This window comes from Dendropsophus ebraccatus, chromosome 6, assembly GCF_027789765.1.
Source record: "Dendropsophus ebraccatus isolate aDenEbr1 chromosome 6, aDenEbr1.pat, whole genome shotgun sequence".
In the NCBI taxonomy this organism is placed as follows: domain Eukaryota; kingdom Metazoa; phylum Chordata; class Amphibia; order Anura; family Hylidae; genus Dendropsophus; species Dendropsophus ebraccatus.
In genome coordinates this window covers 19153883-19172394 of record NC_091459.1, presented here as the reverse complement: position 1 = coordinate 19172394, position 18512 = coordinate 19153883, and the positions used below count along the sequence as shown (strand labels likewise).

Below are 18512 nucleotides of genomic sequence, written 5' to 3'. Positions count from 1 at the left end.
ACCACTATAAAAAGATGGACATTTAGAGGAGAATGTATCAAAGACTAGCATATTACATGCCGTAAATCAGCTAAAAAGTGGCACGTTTTTTTGCGCAAATGAGTTTCATGTAAAGGGTTGTAAATTTTTTTACCCCTCAAACTGTTGAACAAGTCATAATTCTTAAAATATATCCATAGCAGTGCGAGCTAGAAGTCTTATTCTTAAAATATATCCATAGCAGTGCGAGCTAGAAGTCTTATTCTTAAAATATATCCATTGTAGTGCGAGCTAGAAGTCTTATTCTTAAAATATATCCATTGTAGTGCGAGCTAGAAGAAAACAATGAAAGCTTTATTACATATATAATTATGTTTCTTTTAGGGACCACAAGGTTTAAGAGGAATTACTGGCATAATGGGACCAAAAGGTAACAAGGTGAGTTTATTCCGAATTCATCTTTCTTTTAAAACATTTGAACCTTAAGTATTGTCTTTTTGTGTTTTTCGCTATGTACTTCACATACGTTCACACACTATTAAAATGAAGCCTTTTTTTATTGGATGGCCACCATTTAAGAAAATAATTTTATAAAAATGGATGTTATTTGATGTCGACCTCTGTTATTCGTGTAACAACAGTCGTTTTTATGGCCATTATTTGTCGTTAAATGGTGGCCGTTATTTTGACAGCGTGTTAACATTTTTTTTTTTTTTAAATACAGCAATATATAGACTGGATCCATTCACTTTAATGGACTGGATGTAGCTTTAGGGTAGCTTCACACACACCATATCGCAGCGGAATTTATGCAGCAGATCCGCAGCAGATTTGATCTAAATAACTGAACACAGCATCAAATCTACACCATAAAATCTGCTGCAGATCCTGTACATGTGAAGGCACCCTTAGGCTATGTTCACGCGTGGTATGAGACCGGCCGTTCCGTGACCCGGCTGGGTCAAGGAACGGCTGGTCTCAGAAAAGATCACCCCGGTCGGGACTGCAGTACCGTCCGGATGATCTTTAGCGCTGCTGAGTTCTGATGCAGGCGCATCCGTTAGCGCCCGCATCGGAACTCCCCACTGAACACAATGGAGCAAGTGGCCGGAGCCGCTCGCATCATAGTGTGTCAGTTTTCTATGGCGCTGCTAGGGATCCCGGCAGGAGTGTATACTATGTCTATACACTCCAGCCGCGATTCCCTTAGCCTGCAGCTCTACGTAAGTACACATAAATCGACAGCTGAGATTTCTGTGGAACTTACGTAGTGTGAACATAGCCTTAGGCTATAATGCAACAAGAAAAACAGTCCTCATACTTACATATAAGCATCATAGAAGAAACAAATGAAGGAGCATAGTGCTGTGTCAGAAGTACAACATGAACAGAAACAACTGCATAGTATCTCATTCTAGTTAAGATGTTATGTTCATATTTAATAATTTTGATCTCAACATTTTAAACCTTGTCACTATATAAAATGTAGCAGGACATGCAAAATTAGTATTACACTCACCAACCAATCTGCAGAAGCATTACAGAGGGCAGCGGGATAATAATCAAAAATCTTCTTTCCATACAATTGGAGTGCAGCTATTACAGCACATCAGTAAGTAATGGGAGGTATCATTTTATATGTTAATAATGTTTCTCTCCTCTCTTCAGGGTGCTCGCGGAACAGATGGAGTGCCTGGTCCTCAAGGGGTTGCTGGTGCTCCGGTGAGTTCCTTTATCAGATAAAGTATTGCATAGACTGTAAATATGTTACATATCACAAGTACCTTCATGTAGAAGCTATAGTAATGTCAGTAACTTTTTAGTAGTATTTACAGTAGTTCACTCCTAGATTATTTCATGTTAAAGTGTACATGTTACAATATATCGTGGATCATGATCGTAATAAAGGTCAGATCAGACATTCATAAATTTTACAGTATATATTCTCATACTATAAATGTATATATATATATATATATATATATATATATATATTCACAAATGGCAGTTAAAATACCCCCCCCCCCAAAAAAAAAAGAATATCTGTAGAAATATCAAAATATTTCCATATTTTCACCAGGGTGACGTCGGTCAAAGAGGTTCAATAGGAGAAGCTGGACCAAAAGGTGATAGAGTGAGTATGATTTTTTTAGTTTTAAGATAAGCGAAAAGGCGCTAACACATGGGATGACCATCGCCCCGTGTGAGAGACCCAGCAAGTAGCCAACGGATCAGAAAATGCTTGTTCATCGGCTAATTGCCGGTATCATGTGGCTCTAAAAACTGTAAGTTAGGCCACATATTGCCTTGTGTTTGGCTGACAATTATGTAAGGCACAAATTTACGTGTGGCCCTTCTGCCACAATAATTGAGCCCTTCAATGAGCGCTGATCTACTGGATTGATGCTTATTAAAGGGCTTAGGGAGCAAAAAATGGCCTTCTACTCCCCATCACGTCACAACCCATCCCGTTTTTTGCTTCCTGCACAACCCCTTTAAGTAAAAAAAAATATTTAACATTTAAATATGTTGCATTTAAAATTATTTTTTTTTAATATATTTTTTAATATCATCAGGGACCTGCAGGACCAAGAGGTATCTCCGGAATGCCAGGTTCAAAGGGTGAATCGGTATGTATTTATAACGGTATTCTATTAGGTTTTCTTTTAGGTTTGGTCACTTCAGTTATACTTATTGATAAAAGTTTGAATAAAATCATGTTATAAAATCATACAAACTCCATAGACTAACCCTAACTGTAGTATAGATCATATGAAAGAAATCAGTGATTCTAATATTCCAAGGCAGTACTGTCATAGAATGCCATATTGCCCACCAAATATTTTATTAATTTTTCTTCTATTTAGAGCTGAGGCTATATATCTTTACATTACATGGCTCATGTAATAGGCTAGGTTCACACACCATGTTTTTTTTTGGCAGTTCGTTGGCTGTCTTTTTGGAAGTCCGTCATTTTGAGGCCAAATAAAGGCAGTTATTTTGAAATCACGGACATTATTTGGCCTCAGACTGATGAACATCCTAAAAGACCGTTGTCGCAAAAGGGCAAAAAAAAGACTGTGTGGGTACCTCCACTCTTCGCGACTCTCTGCTCAAAGAATTAATTCTTTCAGCGGAGAGCCACCTAGAGCAGAGATGCTCTATACTTAACATTGAGACACTGAGGCAGGCAGAATTCTGAGCGGAGTTCACAGCGGGGATTCCGCTTGAAATGTCCACCTCTTTTCTTAGTGTGAACATACCCTAAAAGCGGTATTCCAAGTTGTATTTTATTCTAAAAATGGGCTCTGCCTGGTGCATAACAACTGTACATATCTTCCTCGCTTCCACCTCTACTGCCATTCTCCCATATCAGGTCCTGTTCCTCAGTTCCTCTTCTGTTTGGGGTCAGGCAGTGTACGTGCTGACTAGAGATGATCGAACAGCGCTAATTTTCAGGTTCGTACAAACTCGAATCATCGGCATTTGATTCCCACAGACTTCCCGTTCCGTGGGGAAGGTGAAGACAGCCCGAGTCCCGCCTGGAAAACAAGAAAAAAACCTATGGCCCAGGTTGTATTCCTGTTTTCCAGGCGGTACTTGGGCTGTCTCCACCTTCCCCACGGAACGGGAAGTCTGATGGAGTCAAATACCGATAGTTTGAGTTCGTACGAGCCTGAAATTTTAGCGCTGTTCAATCACCTCTAATGTTGACCCCTAACTGCTGTGGAATGGGACCTAGTTTAAGAGAATGGCAGTATTAACAAACCTTACTCCAAAACCCATAAAACATACTTTCCCTATTACTTAAGTTACCGTATGTGTCTGGGTAATTGCAATCATTTTAAAGGGGTAGTGCGGTGGTAAAAAATTATTCACAGAATAACACACATTACAAAGTTACACAACTTTGTAATGTATGTTATGTCTGTGAATGGCCCCCTTCCCCGTGTCCCACCACCCCCACCCGTGTACCCGGAAGTGTAGTGCATTATACATACCTGATCCGTGTCGACACGCGTCCGCCATCTTGTGCCAAACGTCATCTTCGGCCTGCCGGCCCGAACACCTCCAATCTTCCCAAGTGCTGAGCGCGCGATTGGCCGAGCACAGTTATGCTCAGCCAATCGCGGCTGAGCAGCGGATGACGCAGCCGAGGGCGCCCAGCACTCGGAAAGATCGGAGGTGTTCGGGCCGGCAGGCCGAAGATGACGGACGGGCGCGACACGGATCAGGTAATGTATAATGCACTACACTTCCGGGTACACGGGTGGGGGTGGTGGGACACGGGGAAGGGGGCCATTCACAGACATAACATACATTACAAAGTTGTATAACTTTGTAATGTGTGTTATTCTGTGAATAATTTTTTACCGCCGCACTACCCCTTTAAAGAACAGAGATTTTTTGTAATTCTATATAAATTCTAAAATGAATTACCCATTTGCATGTATTTCCTCTAGGGATTGCCTGGCGTTGACGGCCGTGATGGAATCCCTGGAATGCCCGGATCAAAGGTAACGGTGAACAATGAACATGCATTTTAGTATTAACAAGCTTTTTTTTTTTTAGATAACAAAGTATACATATTGGTTATCTTCTAGAACATCTCATTTTAAAATAGAGTTACAACTGTTTCAGTGTTCTTCTCCCTTATGCCCCCGTTCCCCATATACTCCCCAAATACTGCTCACAATGTCCCCATATAGTAGCAGCACCCCCTGTGCTCCCCATAGAGTAACAAAGCCTCTGTACTAAGAATCCTTATCATGGCCAAAAAAACCCCCAAACTAATAATAGTCCGGACTCTCACAATGCATGCCATGGCTGTTCTCTCTTCAGTCCTCCATCCAGTGAGCATGGACGGGATCCCCAGGCAGGCGCGATGACGTCTTATCCTATCCTGTATGGGTAATGTGAGATCTTTTTGTTCCTTCTGGAGTAGAGATACTCACAGAAGATTTCCTGAAAATATACCAAATGGATCTCAATGCCCCAACTGGATCTGGATCTCTTCAATAAGACATGATATCCCCTTTCGCCCCTAGCTAGATAGTAAAAGTAAAAAAGAGACTATAAAATATGTTGCAATTCATGAAGCCTTCATCTGTTTGCCCATTTGTTATGTGAGATAATGGCAATAGGATCCACTTAAAGAAGGTTAATCCCCCGCACGGTTTGCTAAGTACATGTTTGTTTTTACACGTTACGGTAACAGCAAAAATGATCTGAATATAGTTTAATCATTTACTCGAACACAAAGGGATTTTGTCTTAGTGGCGTTCATTCTCTCAGCACCTCATTGCAGTCAATGATAATAATGCCGTCATATATCAAGTACACGGCATTAATGTCATGAAACACATGACTTATTTAATATCCCATTCTATAATGCTTATGCCAAATGAAATGAGTGTTATAAAGTGCGGAACGTTTGATGCAGATTTCGAAAACTGACAAGGTTAATGACAGTTAAGAAGTGTCACTAGTCTATGAATAGAACTTGATTGATCCTTCCCATTATTATACCATTAGAACCTATTCTGGCATTACATAGTGATGATAATGACCTAAAAGAGGTATAAAACACTTTGATCTTACAGGCCAATCGCCAATATGATACCTAACACTATTAATATGATTAAATGTGCATGTTTTGCTTTGATTCATGTTAATAAGATATTAATTCTTCATATAAGGATATACACGTTTATAAATACAGTGGTACAAGCAAAAAAACATGCTGTCCTGGTCCCCTCACGTCACCACTTCTTCCTTGTTTCATTGACATCTTCAATCAGTCTTAGTATATAGGAAAAGCTGTCACTTCTAAGGTGTGAGTGATTACTTGGTTGTCCAGGGGTCTAATATAGCCGAGGTATTGCAAAAGAAGAGCCTGTGGAGCCTCATAAAAGAGTCTCAAAACACAGGACTAGCCAGATATCCCTACGGGAAGGACCCAGCCAAGGGGTGGCTTCTGTAGGGAAACCACCAAAACCACCATATTAAGTGGCCCTATAAGTCAATGTAATGACAAGGGAAAAACCAACGCCAGGTATCCATCCACAGACAGCTGTTTTGGGGTGTTGCCCCTCATCAGTGTTGAGCAGGATTCTGGCTAGGCTGGATCAATGCCTAGTAGAGCCATAAGAGAAACAGATTTCTGATCTCAGCAAGACCAGCCAAAGATAACACTGCCGGCTGCTAGTGTAAGTGCTCAATGCAGTGAAATCCTAGGTGCATTGCCCCCTGGGAAACATGAATATGCAAAAGAAGAGCAGGAGCCACTCCTTGGCTGGGTCCTTCCCAGAGAAATATCTGGCTAGTCATGTGTTTAGAGACTCTTTTATGAGGCTCCACGGGCTCTTCTTTTGTATATTCATGTTTCCCAGGGGGCAATGCACCTAGAATTTCACTGCATTGAGCACTTACACTAGCAGCCTGTAGTGTTATCTTTGGCTGGTCTCCCTGAGATCAGCGATGTTTCTCTTATAGCCCAGGTAGTTTAAAAGTAAAAAAAATCCTACTTATCTACCCCATTCCCTTGCAACTGCGGCTCTGATGCTCCTGGTCCCCTCGTCACCTCTTCTTCTCTTCTCTCATTGACATGTTCAGTCAGTTTTAGTACATAGTATAAGTATGAGTAAAGGGGGTTTCTGGGGCGCATACAAGGTCTTTCCTGTTCTTCTGCCTGACTCTTCACTTCTTTCTTCTGGCCATCTTGGAAACATACCTTCTGAGAGGAGAAGTGGGTGGGTGCATGTTGTGAACAATTGATGTATAATAGCCTTCTGATGTTACTGTTGTTGCTACGTCATCGGGCAGCTATTGTTAATCACATACTGCATGTTATGCTCGTGACATGCACCCCCCTGCACTTGTCTTGGAACATATACTTCTAAGGCGACCAGAGGGAGGAAGTGGTGTGCTGAAGAGCAGAACAGGTAGGACGTTTTTTTGTTCCCTGGACAATCCCTTTAATATGCTAGTAATAAATGTATTTCTTATAATACGCGCTCAATACAGTATTTTCAATTATGGCTGCTTTCAGATTTGGTGTGACATCTGCCGCTTTCCTATATACTTTTATAGGGTGACTCTGGAGAACCTGGAGCCCCAGGAGAAGCGGGTCTTCAAGGATTGCCAGTAAGTTTTTTTACCTGATATTGTATAATGATATTAAAGTGTCACTGTCATTGTCAGAGGATCATGTCAAAAGTTCTGTTGGTCAGGGTTCAGACCCTAAGCGATTGTGAGAACGAGCCTGGAGAAGACCATACTCAGCGTGTTCCTCTCCTGGCTCTGTATCAGGTGATGAGTCAGGCTCATAGTGTAAGTCTATGGATCCCGACTCTTTTGAGTGACACAGAGCAGGAAACTCGTTCTCACAATCAGTCAGGGTCTCAACACTCAGACCCGGAACGATTAAAACATTTGACATGTCTCTCTGACATCAAGAGGACAGCATCTGGTAGCATGAAAAACAGTGGGATTTATTTGGACAACCTAAACATTAAAAAAGCTATTTCCACTGATGGAGATTGTTATAGTCATTACAAAAAAAAAAAACAAAAAAAACAACCTTTAATACTTTGAGAGGTACTTGTGCCATAGCCCAGATCATTTCACTGAGAAATTATTATCACCTGCTTCTCCCTACTCATCACTTCCATCCGTAGTCAGCTCCTATGATATAATAAGCTTCCAGTTGGGGTCCAGGTGGCAGCTATTGGATGGATGAAAGGAAATAGACACGCACAAACAAGTTTCCAATTCTGTACTCTTTATTTTTAGAACCATTGTTGGTAAGGAGTAAACACAAAGGTCATTTAGTGTGATGGTAGTTTTTGAGGCAGGAATTGCCACAGAATGACTTGTACGTTGGATGAACATTATGTGAAACGTGTCTATTTTTTTCATGTACAAGGGCAGGGGCACAATAAAAATATAGAGCATACATATGGATAAACAAAAACATACAAAAATAAGAACATATATATGGCATATAAATACAAAAATAAGAAGATATATATGGAAATTAAAGGTCAAGTTCGGCCAAGTACTTTTTTTTTTTAAACTCACCTCTACCCGAGCCTCTTCAGCACTGGATCGCTGCTCCAGGACCCCCACTGGGCTTGGGGATCTCAACCAGAGCTGACGTCACGACCAGATTGATCGACAGGCCTCTCAGCCAATCAGTGACTGGGGCGGAACGCAGCTGCAGTCCCTGATTGGTTAGTCCATCAGCCAGGATGATCATTTTCCTAAGAGTCAGGACATCACCACAAGTTGGGGGGAAAAAAACTTCTGTCGGGGATACTGGCCCACTCACGTGGCGGATGACAGGCAGAGGGAAAGGTAAGGACTGGTTACTATGTCTCTCCCCACTGCTTAAAAAAACCCAAAAAACAAAAACAAACAACTACTTGGCTGGACTTCACCTTTAAGGGCATAAATGATACAAGTCTAAAACATGAGACTTTGGAGGTTGTTTAACCCACCCATTACTTTTGGAGAAGAAGCTTGCTTTGACCCTTTGGTTAATTAATTCCCCTACAATACAGATGCATAAACAAACGTACTTTCCATAGAACCTAATGTTAACTCTATCGTCATGGCTTTTGTTTATTATGGAGCCATCACACCCATGATGGATCTGTTTCCAAATCTTTACCAATGAATCCCGACCATACTTGCAAATGAATGGACGCTAAATGTTTAGAATCTCTTTGTAACGTAACTTTTTGTACATGTGTATTCTTATCAATGAAGGCAACGAAAACGCAAACTTCTTTCCTCTAGACCTCTACCAACGGACACATTCAGGCTTCATTAAAAAAAAAGGAACTCAATTATAGACTACATTTTCAGTCTCGTTTTACGTATTATGATCATCAGACAATAAAAGTCATAGGCAGTCATCTATCACGTTTTCATTCATCTCTGCACTCTGCCATCTTTACTTGTAGAACATTGTTAGAATCGGTTCTAAGATTATAATTAAAGCCACTCATCATGTCTCACTTCAACTGCTGCAAAATGTTCCTATTTGGCATCCTAATAAACCATATGTTCCCACTCGAGTCTATTCAAAGCAATGCTTCTGTGCTCATCCATCTAAAGCACCACAAGATGCCTGTCATCCCACCACAAAAAGGTTTTCAGTATTTTTCAGATACTTTCAAGGTTAGAATTCATATTCACAAACCAAACTTAAAGGAATAATGAAAAGCAATGTGTAACCTTCACCAATATCCATGCAAATAATTAGGGATACAATTTTAGGCTATGTTCACACTATGTAACAACAACGGCCGTATTTCATAACAACGGCCATTGCTGTGCAAACAACGGCCGCTATTTGAGAAATAAAGACCGTTGTTTGCACAACAACAACCGTCGCTATGAAATACGGCTGTTGTTTTTACATAGTGTGAACCTAACCTTACTGTTAACAAATCTTGTTGGCCATATTAACCCTTTCATAACCTGGGGTCATTGATTCCTCAATGCTCAGGTCGTTTTAGGACATCAGTTTATGGGATCATAATGATTCCATAAGCTGATGTCCCTATGTCTGCCCCCTCTCCTCTGTCCCCTGCCGCTGTCACAATCTTGTCTTCCTGTCTTCCCTCCCTCCCCCCGCCGGCCTCTGTAGCTAGGAAACCGGAAGTCGGTTTCCATGGCTACCATCAGGGCTCTGCAATCACTTCGCAGAGCCCCATTGGACACCAGACAGAGAATTCTCCCTCTGTAGAGGGAGAATTCTCTGTCTGTAGCCCTATAGTTGTTGCGGTCATGGTGACCGCAGTATCTATAGGGTTAACTCTCAGCACCAGAGCGCAGCTGAGAGTTGCGGCGGGTCCCCGGCTATCACTGATAGCCGGGACCCACCGCAGATGAGACGAGCGCAGCTTCTGCACCTGTGTTATCCTCGATCGTAAATTAACGTCGCTGCAGCCTCAGGCATAGGCTGCAGCGACGTTAATTTACAGTGCAGCAGCGGGAGGGGGTTACCACAATGTTATATGTACAGTAAGCGGGGCAGACCCAGACAGCAGGGGCCCATGTGCAAGAATCATTAGGGGCCCCTAGTTCTCAACTAGTCTCAGAGCACCCATTTCTCTAACAATCTAGTAGTTAATGTAAGTCATTAAGATCTTGCATCTTTATGACTCACATGCATCCAATTCCGGCTATGTTCACACAATGTGCTTTTTTTTTTTTTTTTAAAGAACGTCCATTGTTTTCCTTTAGAACAACGGCCGTTTTTTTTCATACTGCAATGATATGCATTGAATTCAATGCAACAACGGCCATTGCTTTCACACAATTCATTGAACAACGGCTGTTATTTTGAGCACCAAACAACGCAGTGCGTTGTGTGAAAACATGACCGTTGTTCCATTGACTTCAGCGCATATTATTACAGTTTGAAAAGAATGGCTGTTATTTTAATAGACAACAATGTCCATACTTTTCAAAAATAGTATGGTGTGAACAAAGCCTTAATAGTTATTAGACAACTTCTCGTTCAGGGGTGTGAACTTGAGAATCTTTAGCTATTTAATGATTGCCCCACATACAATGTCACATAAACTTTGATCTAAACATAATTTTTTAGAGTATTTAGATGATAAATATTTTAATATTTGGACTGCAGACTATGTTCTGTAAATGAAAGGACCAGTAACTGAGCAGCAGGTTGCCGACACCTGGCACCTGTGCTGATCAGTTTTTTGGTGCCGCACTACACAGTAAACAAAGTTTGTCTCAATTCATTGTGTAGTGGTAGTGATAAGGCGAGACATGACACTAGGCAAAAAGACGGTATAACGTTCTCTCTCAGCTGAGTCAGGAGTGCACACTCAATGCTTTATTTGGTTTCACATAAAATATATAAACTTTCAATACAGGCAGGGCTTTAAATCACAAGACACATACACATCACACTCTGATAGGTCAATCCATTGATGGTCAGTAGTTTCCTGTCCTGCGGAGTCAAGCTGGTACAACGTGTTGTTTACCATATATTGTTTATAGGTAATATAGGTATTGTGCTCATAGGTGTGCTGCTAGCATTCCTTTCCTTCTTCCAGAAGCAGATACGAGGCTGAAGCCATTTTAAGGATTACAATGCTTTTACCCAAAGTAACATCACCTTAATGTCCACCTTCACAGTAGCGATGTGTAAGTGCAGCTAGTGTATGGCATGATCAGCTGAATCCTGCTGATCATTTGCCACTTTGCACAAGCTCTCCGTTTTTTGGTGTGTTGCTGGTACGATTGTATATACGAAAAATCCCATAGGAGTATGATTAGTCATGTAAAGCCAAGTCCCATTTATATGGCCAGTCCTGCTGTGATGGATGACCTTAGTAGTAGGCCACACAAGCTTAGTTATTTCATCCCTAGATAAACCCTTTTGCTGTAAATTCTTTGCAAAAGTTATGATGCTCAGACGGAAGACATAAAAAGCACAAAAAAACAGAAGGAAAGAAATTGAAGAAAGGATTTTCAGATTTGTTTAAAGAGGATGTACCACCAGGTACATCCTCCTTAATCTGAACCGACGGATCGAACGGCGCCGTCAAGGGGAAGCCGGTGCCGAGGTCCGTTTTTCAGACCGTGGCCCGGTTCCCATGCACGGCGCCGTTCTATGCAGCGGAACCGGCTGGTGCTCAAGCACTGGAGGTAGACCGGTCCGCCCCCAGTGGGAGGGAATTCCCTCCCCTGTATGACCCAACTCCATTAGAATGAATGGAGCCGCGTCATAGGGGGGAGGGAATTCCCTCCCACTGGGGGCGGCTCGGCTGGCCTCCAGTGCTTGAGCACCGACCGGTTCCGGTGTATAGAACTGCGCCATGCACGGGAACCGGGCCGCGGTAAAAAAAAAACGGCTTCCTGGTGGTACATCCCCTTTAAGTTCTGTAGCTAATAAGATAAAAAAATCCATATGAGCCATGTTGGTTTTTCTATATATATATATATATATATATATATATATATATATGTGTGTCATATTATTTATGTTATGTTTTTTTTTTTTTTGCTTTGATTAATGATTGATTTAATGTGATTTTAGGGTTTGCCAGGCAATCCAGGAGCCAAAGGAGTAGCCGGAGAGAAGGTAACAGCACCGCTTTATCTGGACTCAATGATCATTTTATGATTTTATTTTGAGTGTTTTTGCATTGTGTGTTTTGTATGTCAGAACCGTTGTTTTTGGAAGACCGCTCTTGCAATCTGTACTACACGTATAATTTGTCTTTTGTTGATAGTTTATTAGCTAGAAATGTTTTGGACATTATTGTTTGTGGAGGCAAAGATGTTTGCTCATTAGATTTAATGAATATTCCAACAGACACTTTTTAATGTAGACTATAAAATAAATTATTCAGAGGTAAAAAATATAATGTTTTCATCCAGATTGAATGTTATTCTCGACATGCGAAGCAGATTGTCTCTTCTGGCAAGATTTATTTATAAAGAAAAGAAATGTGGTGTAATTACATGTGCCTGTAGATTGAAATTCATATTTAAAATAGAAAAACGACTTCTGACCTTGGTTAAGCTATGTTCACACAAAGTTTTTTCTATTTTGAGGTTATAATGTTATTTAGCTGTCTGGCCTCCCATCAGAGCAATGACGGCTGTTGGTACATTATACTAGTTCAGGTGGACTGATTACCCTTTGGGTGTTTCTTTAATTGAAATCTCCATTGAATTTAATAGTAAAAACGGTTAAAGGACGGGGAAAAAAGAAAAACTGTGCGTGAACAACTAATAAACAACGTCCGTTGTTTGCAAAAGAAGTCAGAAAATAATTGCCACAGTGATTATTGTGACGTCTACGCAGACAACATCAATTATTTTATACACTGTGTGCATTGGACGTCCGTCATCCCATTGACTTCAATGCATTACATTGAAAAAAAATTTAATTGTGGCAACAACGGACGTCTTTTAAAATAGAAAGAGCGTCCGCCTTTTCTCTGATGTGGCGTGAACATAGCCTAAGGGTGGTATTCCACAGGCCGACCAGGGCCCGATCAATGATGTAAACGAGCGTCGATCTGCTAGATCGGCGCTCGTTTACTTGGCCTATACCACGGCCCGACAATCGTTTAGCGAGGGCCGCTGGGACATCGTTACCGATCGTTAACCGTAACCTTATTTCATACTTTACCTCACCAGGCTGCAGGTCTTTCTCTTCTCCCAGTCCCGCACCGCAGCAGCTTCGGAGCGGCCTGTCTGAACTGACAGACCGATCAACCAATTACTGGCCGCGGCGGTCCCGGACAGTGATTGGCTGAGCGGTCTGTCAGCTCAGACAGGCCGCTCCGAAGCTGATGCTGCGACGCGAGACCGGGAGTAGGAGAAGACCTGCAGCCTGGTGAGGTAAAGTATGATTTTAAAATCATCGGTCCCCCGCTGTTGGATGGCGACCGATAATTTTAGGTTTGAACCTAAATGAACAATCACCCGATGACACGATCATTGGATGATCGTTCTCTCTATTCCACGGAGCGATAATCCCCTAAGAATCCCCTAAGAATTTTACCCAGTTAGTAGCTTTACTAACACTATGTAGCCAAAGGCAAATGAGAAACCCATAGGTGTTATCCGAACAATGTCGGCAGGATTTTCTTCCATTCATTATTTCTAACAAATTTAGTTTTTATTAAAGGGAGAAAGTTTTTTTAACAATGTAAGAAAAACTCAAACCATTCATTATTTCTATGGAAAATCCCTGCTATGGTTATGAAATGCAGAAGTGCAGAAGTGTCACATCAAAGTCTATGGGTGCTGAATTATAATCCTCGAAACTTGGAAGCTATTAAAAGGCTCTTGGGCATGAGATCTAAGAGTCTATGACTATTATAGAAAGATGGGAGATTTTTTTTTTAAAGTTTATACAAGTAGGATTTAGCCATCTAGAGAATAAGATTTTTGTATTTTTGCCTAACCCAATAGTGAAATTCTTCTGTATTGCTAAAATGAGACTATATTCTGGTTCTCTGAATGTTTTCTACTATAATAAAATGTAAAAAAAACTAAACAAAACCAAAACTTAGGAGCTTCTGATTTCCAATTCTCTACTTCTTCTTGTTTTTTTTTCTAGGGAAACACTGGTACACCAGGTGTAGCTGGATTAATGGGAAAATCTGGTAAACCTGTAAGATTTAATTTTGTTTTCTGTAATGTTTTCTTGTACATTTAATTCAACATTAAGATAATCTTCATAATTTCTCCCAAAAGCCTACATGATAAACAGTATTTAGAGTAAGACACATTTGGGGGTTGGGATCTTTATCAAGATCGTCATAAATTAGGCCCTGTCCCCCTTTCCCTGGCCGAATTCACTTAGAGACACACGCCCCGTACTGACCCTGTGTCCGGCATCTGAAGTCTGCACCACGCCTCCTCCCCACCTTGGCGCCCCCCTCCTTCCGCCAATCTGGCGAGCAGGGGATAGAGCAGGCATACGTCATGGGGAAGGGGTGAATTTGCACCTTCTCCCTGGCGTACACCCTGGCCATAGGTTTAATCATTTCCCCCCTTTTTGTATAGACGTGATGGCATCTACATTGTTGCATGCAAAGCTAAATGACCACCGGTTTTATTGACACTTTACAGGGTGATCAAGGACCTCAAGGGGAAGTTGGGCCAAGAGGACCCGTTGGACCTACAGTAAGTAAAGAAACTTAGAGATAATTCAAAAATAATGTAAACTAAACCACTTTTTTTTTTAGATATTTTACCAAACTATGGTATAGGTAGCCACCTTTGGATGCGGAAACAATGGATAAGCATTCTGGGGCTAGCTTGCGTAATCTAATTATTTCTATATTGTATCTCAGAGGTCCATGCACGTTAAACAAAGTTTGGATAAATCAATAGTTTAATCAAATAAACAATGACAATTTATGATATTTCAGAGGAATGAGCTTATAGTAAGTGTTATATCTCAACCCAATGATTGATTCTCAGTTTACACTGCTTGGTACAGCTCTATAAAGTCTTTCATGCTGCTGTTGCCTCTGAGGGTGAGCTTTAAAGATTTAAGGGGCAGTAGATGAGAAACATCATTTCAGCTGGCTTCCTCCCACTATCTCTGGGAAAACTGGAAATTAGAGATTAAAGGAGAAGTCCGGCTGGCAAGTAAAAAATCATTAAAGGCAAGGGGGAAAATAAATAACAAGTTATGGTCACCTGTCTTGGTGCATGCGCAGAGCTGCATCCCGCTTCTGGACCTCATCGGCTATCTTCTGAGCTCCCCGCCGGCTACGTCAGGACCTGGCTGATGTATCCCGCTTAGCCAGTCAGTGACTGGGGTGGGACACCGCTGCAGTCACTCATTGGTTTAGCGGGCTAAATCCCAACAGTCTGTGACGTGGAGCCTGAGTCATGACATACCCGGAACGAGGGAGAAGATGACAGCTTGCGGGCTCCTGGAGCTCCAAGATGCAGCACAGTGCGGGCAATTTCTCTCTGTAGTGATTTTTTACCCCTTCCTTTCTCCCAACGGACTTTTCCTTTAAGTCTGTGCAGGGGAAAATTCGTAAAAAAATGCCATATGCTAGTTGTATAATGGCCAGAAATCATCAGATTTGCTTTAAGAATATTTGTCAAGATAAACACTCATTTAGGAGTGAGACATATAAAGCCAGTAAATTGGTTAAGAAAAAGTGAGGAATGAACTGAATGCTTTTTAACACATTGAACATACCCTAAATAAACTTGCTTTAAAAAAACTATTGGACTCAATACCAGTTAAGACAATTAATATTGTCTTCAGCAGTCCACTCACTCTGAATTAGAATACCAGTGACTGATAAAGTTAGATGCAGCCCTAAGACTGCCTGGAAAACATGGATACATCCATAGACCATGTTTACACAACGTATATTTTCGTAAAAGTACGGCCATTGTTGCCGATTGCAACAACGGCCGTGATTAATGCGAAAATATACGTTACCTGGCCTCTATGGAATCCCAGCCGGAGGGTATACACATTGTATATGCTCCGGCCGGGATCTCTCGCGACGCCGTAAAAAAATGAAATGTCAGTTTTCTGCGGCCACTGTGGCTGCTGTCAGTACACACTATGGAGCGAGCGGATACGGCCTCTCACTCCATTGTGTGCAGTGGGGAGTTCTGATGCGGGCGTGCATGGATGCACCCGCATCAGAACTCAGCAGCACTAAAGATCATACGGTCTGTACTGCAGTACCAGCTGGGATGATCTTTTCAGAGACTGGCCATTCCATGACCCGGCTGGATCATGGAACGGCTGGTCTCTTACAGTGTGTGAACATAGCCATAGGCTGTATCCATGTTTTCCAGGACTCCCTATGGCTGCATCCAACTTCGTCTGCCAGCGGAATTTAAATGCTAAGTGAGTGGACTCAAGTCATGCTCATCTCTAGTGAATATGTCTGTATACTGCTAATGGGACTGCATGCCAACTGTAGAGATACTATATAATTCAAAAAATCTAGCAGCTCATCAATGCATAAATTCTGATAATCTACACTTCAAATCAAGGTAGTAGATCTGTTGTGTCTATTCTTTAGAGTGTACCTGTTTTTTTTACATGTCATACATGTCATGTTTACAGTCATGTCCAAATTTTTGATCGGTTAGGGTGGGTCTGAGTGTTCAGACCCGTACCCATCGGGAGAATAAGCGGGGAGTCTGTGTAAAAAAAAGAAAAGATCATGTTGGTCTCTTTAGAGCTCCATTATAAGCCTGACTCTTTTTCTCCCAGAGATAACACCAGACTCTTTTTGTCTAGCTCTCCCCGCTCGTTCTCCCGATTGGTACAGGTCTGAACATGCAGACCCGAACCGATCAAAATTTTGGACATTTCTCTGTGACACGTCAAAAATTTTTCTGAAACGACAGGTACACTTTAAGTGTCAATCTCCTAGTAAAGGTACATTTTTAAAGGTCCTTTCATATATCTTTTTGCTAAGTACTGCATGTGTCCAAGAATCTGGGTGATTACTCACCCAGAAAATGTAAGAGAGCACAAATCTTTCCTGTTGTTTTTAATATTTCAAACTTCTGTCAGGCTAAATGATTAATAATGATAGGATCTTATAGTATAGACATTGAGTGCAGAAATGTGAACTTTTTATGTAGATTAAGGCATAATGCAACTTCATACCAATTATGCAGAATAAAATTTTTGTTATACCCTCCTAAGGGTCCATTTACCTTGCCTCCTCCACTAATGAAGGAAGGAGCTGCATTTGTATAACAATGGAAGGGGGCCCTCTTTGGGGTGGGGGCCCTGGGCAGTTGCCTTGTTTGCCTCCCCTAACGCTGGCCCTGGATGTGGTTCTCTTTTAAAAGTCCATTGAATTTAGAAAAGTCTGAAAATAATTGTTTTTGATTAATATTAATTTGACATCTGCGCCAGCACAGTCCATGATTAAATACACTATGGGGAGATTTATCAAACATGGTGTAAAGTGAAACTGGCTCAGTTGCCCCTAGCAACCAATCAGATTCCACCTTTCATTCCTCATAGACTCTTTAAAAAATGAAAGGTGGAATCTGATTGGTTGCTAGGGGCAACTCGGCCAGTTTCACTTTACACCATGTTTGATAAATCTCCCCCTATGTGTATTGGATAGCTGTCAGTCAATTGACTTTAATGCATTGCATTAACTTCAAATATAATTCCGTAATAACGGACATTATTTTCTCTCTTTAAAAAAAAACCCAGTGTGAACATAGCCACAATCTGCACAGTAATAGAAATGAAAACTGATTGTTAATTTCACTCTAAAGCTACTGTATGTTCCCTTGTTTTTTGAGGCCAAACAATATGCCTGTATTTTGATCATTGTGACCGTGAATAAAGAACATGATCATTTTTGTTTCTTTTTTTTACTTTTAAGTAGCAAAACATATGATGTTGTCCTTACACTCCAATGTGCTGATCATTTCTCTGATTTCTTCTTTTAACAAAGGGTGACAGGGGTGAGACAGGTCCCGAAGGCCCACCTGGACCACCAGGAAAACAAGTATGTACAATACATTTATACTAAATTATAAGTTTTTTTCTTCTAAAAATATGTATACTCACACTACAAATAAAACATTTTAAATCCTGAAAATGCTCCTCAGGAAAGCTGCGTTGAAATAATGATATAAAGCAAGAAACTTTCTTAAGGGAAAGAAAACATGACACGTTTCAGAGCGGCAAAGGAAAAAGATGTTGTGTGTCTGGAAGTAATGAGCATAGCCATGAATGCCCTCTTTCTATGCAGACCAGCCAGTATTTACCCAGCCATCAGCGGACAGGGTTCTGTGTGAAAGAATGCTCTGTTCAGAAGGAATGTAAACCTCGGGGATTGTAGCACACAAGGGAAGCCGGGAATAAACACTGCTCACTGTCATTTCCTTTTACTTATTCAAAAGAATACAATTTGCATGTGAAGAACAACAAAGTAACCACTTCATGTCAACATTCACTAATGTGCTGGAGAATTAATGTCAGTGTGTGATTTTTTTTT

At 41.1% G+C, this 18512-nt stretch overlaps 1 protein-coding gene across 1 annotated transcript in view; it reads left to right on the top strand.

Moving 5' to 3' along the window:
• Positions 1 to 18512, top strand: part of COL9A1 (collagen type IX alpha 1 chain) — a 131534-nt gene that overhangs the window by 73863 nt on the left and 39159 nt on the right. The window contains exons 20-29 of the mRNA XM_069974172.1: positions 364 to 417; positions 1648 to 1701; positions 2060 to 2113; positions 2556 to 2609; positions 4443 to 4496; positions 7072 to 7125; positions 12065 to 12109; positions 14105 to 14158; positions 14620 to 14673; positions 17967 to 18020. Coding sequence (XP_069830273.1) covers positions 364 to 417; positions 1648 to 1701; positions 2060 to 2113; positions 2556 to 2609; positions 4443 to 4496; positions 7072 to 7125; positions 12065 to 12109; positions 14105 to 14158; positions 14620 to 14673; positions 17967 to 18020 — 531 coding nt within the window. The remainder of the gene's footprint in view (positions 1 to 363; positions 418 to 1647; positions 1702 to 2059; positions 2114 to 2555; positions 2610 to 4442; positions 4497 to 7071; positions 7126 to 12064; positions 12110 to 14104; positions 14159 to 14619; positions 14674 to 17966; positions 18021 to 18512) is intronic.